This window comes from Mytilus galloprovincialis, chromosome 12 (assembly GCF_965363235.1).
Source record: "Mytilus galloprovincialis chromosome 12, xbMytGall1.hap1.1, whole genome shotgun sequence".
Classification (NCBI taxonomy): domain Eukaryota; kingdom Metazoa; phylum Mollusca; class Bivalvia; order Mytilida; family Mytilidae; genus Mytilus; species Mytilus galloprovincialis.
The window spans coordinates 29673313-29684130 of NC_134849.1; the positions used below are offsets into that span (position 1 = coordinate 29673313).

A 10818-nucleotide genomic window follows, 5' to 3' on the forward strand; every position below is an offset into this window, starting at 1 on the left:
TTTATTAACGACTGTTTTACGATGAAGCTTAAATTAAACATGATAAAAAAACTTTGGATTTGTTTAAGATTCCTTATACCAGTGTTCTACATTTCAAAATTACGTCACAAAATACTGTCGTAACCCTGATAGAATGCATCTGTATCACCTGAGTTAATTTAATGAACCGGGTAGCGTATCGTGTAGCACAAAGTTTAGTATTCCATATTATAAAAATAATCACGTAAAGCCCGTTTTTTGCTAACACTAACTTTAATATAATAATAGGATACAATTAACAATAGTGAAAATTGCAACGGATGCTTTATTGGTGATTACGTCTACCTGGAACTGTTATTTTTTGTTTTAGATAATAAGTGTTTGAAGTATCTCACTACATGTGTATGTCTGTAGTAATGTGATATTGCCATACGTGTCATATATGCAGTAGAATGACGATACATCCAATGAATAAACAGATAGGCTGTATATTAATTCACTGATATACTGATATTAATTAACACACTCCGACTCCTGTTGATGTTAAACGGGGATACTTAATCTGTGAAAAGGTTTGATTTCCTAGTTTTTGCTGTACGACATATAATACCTTTACATTGTAAAGCTTTCTCATAACAGTGATAGGCTGTGTCCTTATCATCTGATATCTCATAGCATACTCCAAGTATAGTTATAGAATTAGATAAGGTATTTAAACCAATTGATTGTCTTTCTTTCACTGATAAGTATAAATCAAGTAAAGCTTGTTTTCTGTTAAAAATATCACCTATATGATGATAGCAGAGAAATCTGAGACAGTGAGACATAACACTAGGAGATATACATAGAAACTGGTCTTTCACCTCCAGTTGTAGTTCCTTTGGTATCAATGATGAGTGTTTTACGTATACAACACTTTGTACAACTGCCATTTTCATCTTCTCATGAAGTGACATTGTGGAATGTACATAATTTCTGTATAAATTGATATGTCCGTCATGGTAATTATGACAGCCTAATAATAGCATATTAGATGAATATCTGGACAGAACATAATCCGTTAGTTTAAGTGTAACCTTGAACTGCTCTGTTACATAATAAAAAGATGCGTATAACAGCCAGCCCGAGACAGCATCTGTCTTAGTACCGTCTTGTAAATGTCTATGATAACGTTTGTGTATACGGTAACTTTCAGTCGTAACTGCTAGTGCTGGTAATAATTGCGCTGCACATTGACTTATTTCAGCATGACGATATCTACATACATCAACAATAAATGTAGATGATTTCGATTTTAGTAAAGATTCAGTAAATTCTAGTACCTTCAAACATGGTAAATAGTCTTCACGAATACCATAAATTGAAGAAAAAGATATTCTGTAAAATAGTAAGTCTAACTTAATAAATGAAGGTTCCAGCTGTGTACTTAACATCTGATGATGTTCGTTATCGTGTTGATATAAGTTATGTATCAATCCATCAATTCCGTCATGCTTTATGTTATACAACACATTCATTAGTATTTCATTGTTATCTGGACTGATCTTTCCGAGGAACATGTTCTGTTCAGGTATAAAATAGTTTGGACAATAACAGTTATTTACCCATAATATTAATTTACTTACACAGTTAGAAAAACAAAAATATAAATTAGATAATCGAAATGTTTCAATATCAATTTCTTCTGAAACCCAGAATAAAGCTGTCTTCAGAAAATAAGAACATAATAAGCCTTCTGCATGTCTGTTCGTGTTAATGATATGTTTTAATGTTAGTTTGAGGAGACAGTAACATAACAGTTGAGTAAAATTAAATGAATGAACAAGTTGTTTTTCGGCCACAGAAAATGATAATCTCCACAATGCATTACAATCAGGCAAAGTCCTTGGTCCAATAGGTACTAATAAACATCCGTATTTGTTAATTTCGTCAATTACGCTATTCGGCGGCCATTGCATTCGGGATCGCGTAGCCCAGGGTAATGCATTGTAAGGTAAGTATTTACTTCGTAGACAGAATGCTATATCCATGCTTTGATCGTAGGTGGATAAACACGGACCATGGGATGACAACATATAATGGGAATTTTCCTTATTCATATCACTAACAAATGTGTTCACTGATAAATATAAACCCTTTTTAGCACTTTCAAAACATTCAAGTGGTAATAACTGGGAGTCCCCTTCCCCTCCTATTATTAATCTGAGATACGAAAATCCGGGATGATTATTATCAGTTTCCATAACCAATGTTGTCCGTTGTACTAAGTGCTTGATATTCCTTACATCACGAATTACGTCTACGTCTTCAAAGACGTACATTATATCGATGTCACTACCTGGTAAGTCAAGTCCTTCTGCTAAACTTCCACTCGATATTTCTATTAACTCCGAATCTTCTACATTATTGATCATATCCATAGTGATAAAAAGTTGTTGTCTTTTACGTTTATCTGTTTCAGTACCAGCTGTATTCAGTAAATGCTCGTATAAGTATCTTTCCTTCATATTATTTCCCGTCCAGGATGCGTAATCTATAAAACATATATTTATTCAACTATTTATCTAAGTTACTTTTATTATGACTTGGTACACACAAATATTTTCGCTGTTAATTATAACAAACGATCATTTTCATTCGACCATCAATAGCGAGTTTAATGACAAAATCAAAAGCTCAAACACATCAAACGAATGGATAACAAGTGTCATATTACTGACATTGTACAGGTATTTTCTGATATAGAAAATGGTGGAATGCACCTGGTTTGAAAGTAACTAAACCTCTCACTTGTATGACAGTAGCATCAAATTCCATTATATTGACAACGATGTGTAAACAATACCACATCTAATCAAAATGCACATGTATGAAACAGCACAAGTTGATGAAATTACAATTCATACAAATACTCTATTTTTTTTAACTAAAGAACGCCAACAAAATGTCTCTGTTGTCAAAGATTCTAGTTTAATTTCGTCCAGCTATGTCAATAGTAAAGAAAAGATTAATATATGAAACAATTTTTAGCTTTATATTGTATAATTAATATAAAGTGTACCTGCATATATATGATATCAGTGCACTTATGTAAACGATGGTAATTGATTTACTATACATCAATATATCTGAAAGGTCTTTTATGCTCTTCAACCTTATACTTGATTTCTTACTATTTTGATCTGAGTCTTATGTAGACGAAAAGCGCGTCTATCGTATCAAATTAAAAGCCTGGTAGCTTTGATAACTATTTATCTAGGATAACAAGAATAGAGAGACACTGAAAAGTCTCATCATCCTTAGTCTAGGCTTGTTCAATGTGCATTTCTAACAAATATAAACCCTTTTGTACATTAATACAAGACCTAAAATCCATCATCCTTTAATCTCGTTTTGTAGTTTTATTCAAAAGTCTTTATTTACAAGGAAGAATGATCTTGGATCAATTGTGAAAAGACATCATGTCATTTGTTCTGTACATGTACCTTTGCCCAAAGACAAAGTGGATGACCTCCATTTGAAATTAATATTAGAAAAGTTACTGGTTTAAATGTGATTAATTCTATTATATAAAGGAACCGGCGTTGAAAATCTATGGCTTTTAGTAGTGTTTTATGTCCTTTATTTGTATATCCTGTCAGGAATTGTTTTTCATTTTCTTCTCACATAATGTTAGTTAGTTTAGGGTGAAATCAGGGTGTACAGAATTTTACACCAGTTTGGAAAATTCATATATGCTGAGGCGCAGTCGAAGGGTTTATGCATTTAAAACACCGGTGTAAAATTCCGTACAACCCTGGTTACAAAAAAATAACAAACGTATTTCGAACGAACAATTCCTTTACTAATTTTCAAACCTGGATGTAAAATTGAAAAATGCTAATAAAAAATTGCGAGGATCTAATTTTTTTTCCATATAGATATTGATCCGCAATGTCAAAAACTTGTTTCCTTATTTTATAGAATCTTTCTGTGTTCTTCTTTAAATATTCAGGATATTTTTTTTATTTTTTTCTTCAGATTTATATCCTTTTTATTTGATTTGTTTTACTTTTTATTTTTGTTTTGACATTTTTTTTTTAATTTTGTGGTAAATTTTGTTTATCCCGGGGTGGACAAGGGTGGGTGATATTAACACAGATAGCAGTATGTTTGCAGCATCAGAAATAAAACATTTCATTTCCTTCCCCCGTCAAATCACATTTCACTTTGAGCTAGTTAAATAGTTTTCATATAAGTAAATAACGCCTCATATATCGCACTCATTTATGCAAAATAAAATTAACAAAATAAAGAAACACAAGTGATCTTTATTGTGGAGTTTCTAGTAGACACATATTGATTTTGTAGGCAGAATTTTTTAGCAAGTTGTCAATATTCCTATAACAACTTGATGTGTGTTTCTCCTTCCCGACCTTTTCTTATTTTCATATGCGTCCTAGTTCTTTCAGACAATTAAAAAAAAAAAAAAAAAAATTTCTGATTGGGTGCAATTAAAATATCCTCCTGAATTATATATTAGACATGTTAGATATAATACAGATACAGCTTCCTTAGCATTATTTCTAGACATTTACTTCAGATATGACAACAGTGGTCATCTCAATACAAGAATCTTAAAACAAACGAGACAATTTCACATTTTTAAATTATAAAGTATCCTCACCTTAGCAGCAATATATCAACGTCAACAACTTGTATGATTTTCAAAAGTTGGTATATTCTACTCAGTCCTTGAAAAGCGGTGTCAGAAGAAATAAATAATGAGACAGGAGTTTGTCAAAGAACGTTTCGTCCTTTGTCTCAATAAGTTCGTCGCAAGGTATCAAAAACCGAAAAGTTGAATATTCAGTGTCTACTTCAGAATAGTAAGATATGGTCTTTAGATAAATATTTTAGCTGCAGAAGTTGTGCATCTTTTTCTTTTACTTCGTCTCTTCGATTTTTGGCTTCGTGCTATTATGTATCTTTTAGTTGTACATTTTGTATGAACTTTGACGTGACTCAGTATTGATGCATCATGCAATTGGGTTATTGACTTGATGACTTTGGCCATAAATGGTGAAGGGGAGTCCTAAGGTGTGATTCGGAAAGACGGTTTTGACGGTTTTGTTTCTATTTTGTTTTCTTTTGTATTGATGATTACGTAATATTTACTTTGTCGACAAAATAAATGCTATAAAATGTAGCATGGAAGTAGGATATATGTCAAAGAGACAATACTCTGACAAAAAAGCAGAAAAAGCAAAAAGTCACCAATGGATCTTCAACACAGCGGGAAAACCCGCACCGCAAATGTAATTGTGAGGGTTTTTGGCAGCTTCTTATGAGTTCCCCTTTATGAATTTGCATTGGAACTTGGTAATTTGTGATACTTTTTTAATTCCTTAATCGAAGTGAAAAAACGATAAATTTGGCTATGTTTGTTCTTTCGTGTCTTTTATTCCCGCCATAAGTGTGTAATATACATTGCGTGTAAAGTTTCCAAACTTGACAAAAGTCTTCATGATAATCAAATGATTTTTGTTTTCAATTTTAGAATCGAAACATTTAACAATAATTAAGGAATGACTGTAATATTTTTTCTTGTATATTAAGAAATAACATAAAAAATGTGGTGCACACTAAATAACCCGCTAAGCGGGTTATTTAAAAGTGTGTACCACATTTTTATGCTTTTTCAAATAGACAGAAACTCTATTACAGTCATTTCTTATAATTTTATTCTAAATTCCATTTTAAACTGGAGTAAACGATTAAAAAACATTGATGATGTAAAGGTCAGATGACAAAATTATATCTATGAGCTAAAAAAACAAAACGTCAACCGATCAGAAGAAACGTTACATCCAAAATTAAATTATTGCAAAATGTACTTATGTTTTCTGCCACAAATTTAATATAGTTTAAGAAAAAGTAAAATCACAAAAATACTGACTTCCGAGGAAAATTAAAAAAGAAAATCCCTAATCAAATGGCAAAATCGAAAGGCCAAACAAATCAAACGAATGGATAACAGAAAATTCTTAATAACAGACGGATGTCCGAATCTTTTGGAAACAAACGTTGGATTAGGTTTAAGGTTTCATTTTTTGTATTGTTTATAAGAATACAATGCTGGACTTTCTCCTTCATCGGATTAATCACATTGAATGTATTTTACTAAGTAACATGCTCCGAATGAAACATACGCATGTCAACAGCTTCAGCATGGGAGATATTTACTCTTATAGTCGAATGATACTTCATGGCTTTTGGATTTCTGCATCATTTAATCGTATGTCTTTTCAAACAATGTTCTTTTATAAATCACAGGGATTAAAACTCTTCCCGAAATTCTACCTGATAATAAACATTACATGTGTCTTTAAAGATGCATGCAAAATTTAACTGCAATGGTTGTGTTCAGTTTTTTGTTTGGCATTCCATTAGTATTCTTAATCATGTGTGATATCAAAAGATTCGGACACCCGTCTGTTATTGAAAACTTCTTCTACCTAATTTTTTGTTGTTTGTATTATTATATTCATTAGTTAAGTTTGATTGTTACATAGTTAACCTATATTTAATTCCTTGTCTCTATAGTTATCAAATGTACCATGCTTATAATTAAGCCAGACAGACGTTTCGTCTACATGTACAAGAGACTCATCAGTGACGCGTTGAAAGGCAGTGAGAACCAAAGTTCCAAAAAGTAGCATGTTAAATGACATAGTATACTCATGTAGACAGCAAAGGATAATTAATTTTAATGAAATTACACATTTAATGATGATGCACAATCTCTAACCGTAAACAAACAAAAAAAAACGATAAGAAAACAAAAATAAATTACGCTGTCGTTGTAGTGGTTCATTCGATGTAAAAGTTTGAACTTTTGAAACGGGTTATAAATCTAGAAGAAGAAGACGCATCAACATTTGAAGGTGCATGATCTTATGTTATCGTTAATTTATTAAAAAATTAAAGACAATAAGACGTTACATTTATAGTGCAATGCTGAGTGATGGGTTGACGATTGAAAGACTGTTTTTAAATAATACCACCAGAGAGCAGGTATCAGTCGGATTCGGTTCTAAGACACTGACCATATGTTTGTATTTTTCTAAAACTACTTAAGTTGGTAGATAACCATCAAATTAATCAAGTAAAAAAAATCAATATTGGTTAGTGGAATTTATAAATATTCGACACACACTATCCTATTTTTACGAGACAACCTGAAGGTTTCGGAGCCTTCAGTTTGATTAATTGGATTACAAGAACAACAAAAAATAATTGTAAGGCGGCTGTGTCGATTAGTCGATGTCTTGGGAACGAGTTTATGAAATCTTCTTTTTTTTCATAACATTAAAGGCTATTTCTTAAACACACTTTTCTTTGAACAGAAACAATTATTCGTTGATTTAAACATGTTAAACATTCTCAAACTTTAGAGCATTATCTGTAAATGTTTTCAATTATAAAGAAATATTCAGATGGACAAAATTGATTTAACCAAAAAATAAAAGGTTTGTGTCATTAAATGGCATTTCTGTCTTCAAAACGTAGTGGTCCAACATGGATTTAAACTATTTACCTAAACTGGTTTATTGGTAATTTATCCAGGTTATTCCACATGAATAGTATGCTAAGATCTGCGGATGATTTTCTATAATACTAAATTAGGCATATCCAAATACAGTAGTGTAACTGGCCTGTATTTACAGAAAACATAAATTGAATAAATTGTCAATTTGTCTTTGAATGACGGTTTTGATTTAAAACTAGGTAGCATGTCCAATTGAAAGACTTATTCTTACTTCGTATAACATCGACATGATAGACCGTTTTATTGTCTATGAACTTTTAGTATAAAAACATAATTACCTTTATTGTTAACTATACTATCCTGTAAGTATTCCAGATATTCGTCTGAGGTTTTGACAGGATATCTCAGATTTAATATATACTGTTCATGTGTTTTCCTTCTAATTAAACAAGCTTTAAACATTCGCTCAAACTGTCTGATTGTCAACCCGAAAACGTCATTTGAGACAATAATTCCACCGTCTACAGATCGGTAAACACATGGTGAGTATCTGCGCCTCCCACGGTACGGAAATCGTTGAACGCCGTATTTTTCCCAAAAATGAACTTTCCCTAATTCATACACATTATGTTTGCTATCCGTTTCATCGTTTCTTGGTTTCCGGTTCATGTTTGCTGTAAACTATAAATTGAATATATTCTGCAATATAGTGAAAGTTTAATATTGTTTTCATAATAAATTATAACATTGATGTAGTGTACATAACATTTATCTTTTTTTTTTATCTTTTGATATTTTTATTTCCAACAATTACATAGAGATTAATACATGGCCTTTTCCATATCAGCCTGGGTATCATCCCGAGACCCCCATATCAGCCCGAGACGGAGTCGAGGTGCTGATATGGGCCAAGGGATGATACTCAGGCTGATATGGAAAGTGTCATGTATTAATCGCTTTATCATATACTACCGACAATAGTTTTATATAAGGCAAATAAACAAATGCAATAACTAACAGTCAAAAACTTTATAAAGAAGTTGAATTATGAATCAAATATACTATAATTGTCTAACAACAGCATTAGTACCTCCATATATATGTATAGGTACATTTTCTAATGAGGCATTTTGAAACATTGAAAATTTGGAAGAGTTTTATGATCATTATTACTCCATGTTTGTTGTACTATAAAATTATTCTTAAGATTCATCATAAGGAATTGAAAAATATGGCCGTGTTACACCTCAAAATTTACTAGAGTACAGACAAACTGGTACATCCAGGAAAGTGTTAAGGCATGGCAGGAACTAGATATATAAAAGTTATATGAAGTTTACGTTTCAGAAAATTAAAAACTTACCTGGATTTTGATGTCCACTTTTTTCCAGTCTGCAGAAGATAGCAAAATAAACAAACATCCGAGTTTCATGTGAAACGGTCCACTCAGTTACACAGTTTAAATCACCTGTTTTCTGCAAATGTCTATTGTCCATCTATTGTCCATTTAAATCAAAACTACTCACAACATGTATTATACCAGGGGAGATTCTCAAACCAATTTCCCAACTTAGTTTATTTTGGCACCTTCTGTAGGAACGAAAAAAACTGGATAGCAAAATCTAGTAAAGTTTATAATTTTCTAAAACATAAAATGCATTTAAAATATATATATCTAGTTACTGCCATCCCTTAAAACTTTTGCAGGTGCATAGGTTTGTTTGTACTCAGAGAAAAATTTGTGCTATAAACACGGCCATATTTTTCAATTCCTTATGACTAACCTTAATTGTCAATGGCATTTGTTAGCAAGTACTAAACTATCCCCACAAAAGTTTCCGTAAATTTTGACGTCGTCATAAAAAATATCTGACGTCACAATGAAAAAGTAAACAATCAATACCAGAAACACCGGAAATAACTTGCACGAGAAGCACTGTTATTGGTTTTTGCACGAGACGCCCGTGATATGGATTATCAGCCCGGGCTGATATGGGTTATCAGCCTGGGTGGAAAATATGGCTTGTGTACTTCCGCACATTACACATATGCAAAAGCTATCATATCAATGCTAAGTATATGATAAAACATAATACATGACATACATACAATATAATACATATACGATAAATACAATGTCATTTTTATTAATAAATCTTAATTGGAAATATTTTACATTTTCTATTGAAAAGATAAAGAAATAAAAAAAGATAAAAAACAACATAAAGAAGGAAATAATAAAAAAAAAAAAACACAAAAGGATTATCCAGTTACATCCCTATCTTTATCTTAAATATCACATAATTATGTTGAAAAGAAATATTTTCAAAATTAACGAGACATATTTCTTTCGTAACAGCCATCAACTCCGATCAAGTGCATAACATGACAATAATATTTTCTTTAAAATAGATTATAATTAAGTAGTCATAAGTAATTGTAAAAAAATAAAGACATTAGCTGGTATTCATTAAAAGTTTTTCAAAAACATTCAATACATTGTCAAATTCAGTTATCTTTTTTTTATTTTTTACAGCTATCATACTCTCTAATTTATCATATCTTTCAATTTTATTATAATTGCTTGCAATGAGAGATTCTTTTTTAAAGCATGAAGAATAATACACATATTGGTTAAGGTAAGGTTTGCGTACACAGGGAGATAACTCGAATTCAAATAATTGAAAAAAGGGGGAACCCGCCATTTTGAATTGCTTTGATTAACTAATTTTCGATAACTACAATATTATCGAAAAAAAAGCAACACCTACCTCAAATGGCCATTTTGATGTAATTTTATCAAAGTTTGAATCATACAACATGTACAAGTAACGTTATGACCTCCAGTTTGTTAGTTTTCATTTATAAATGTCACACTTAGCCATAACGTTTGTTATTTCATAAATGTACATTTGTTATGCCCCCGCCGTAGCAAAGGCGGCTTTGAGTTTTTTTCTTTACTCTGTTTGTACGTCAATCCGAATAAACGTATCATAGTGTACGTCCGTTTTTACAAAATTGATTTCCGTTCTCTATCTTTAGTTTGCCTCATCCAACTGCATGCTTTTTACCACAAAAACACAGAATAAGTTTGAATTTTGATGTCGTCACTTTTACAGTTCTAGATTTATAAGGGGTTGTACGGGATACTTTTCTCCTTTCTCCCGTCCCCTTTCTCATGTCTCTTACTGTAAAACCTAAAAAAACTAATGTATGGGAAGCTCATTTCAATAGAAATCGATCTAATATCTTTTGTTTTTATGGCTTCTCTCCGTCTTTTCTGTTCACAAGATAGACGTGTTGTTATT

The 10818-nt window shown here is 31.5% G+C and overlaps 1 protein-coding gene across 1 annotated transcript; it reads right to left on the reverse strand.

Moving 5' to 3' along the window:
- Nucleotides 1–256: 256 nt before the first annotated feature.
- On the reverse strand, nt 257–8249 carry LOC143054915 (uncharacterized). Its single transcript, XM_076228014.1, has 2 exons — nt 7849–8249; nt 257–2512 (listed from the first exon to the last, which is right to left on the reverse strand). Exons 1-2 carry the CDS (start codon nt 8177–8179, stop codon nt 537–539), a joined length of 2307 nt encoding a protein of 768 aa, XP_076084129.1. The 5' UTR covers nt 8180–8249; the 3' UTR covers nt 257–536.
- Between the last annotated feature and the right edge of the window lie 2569 nt (nt 8250–10818).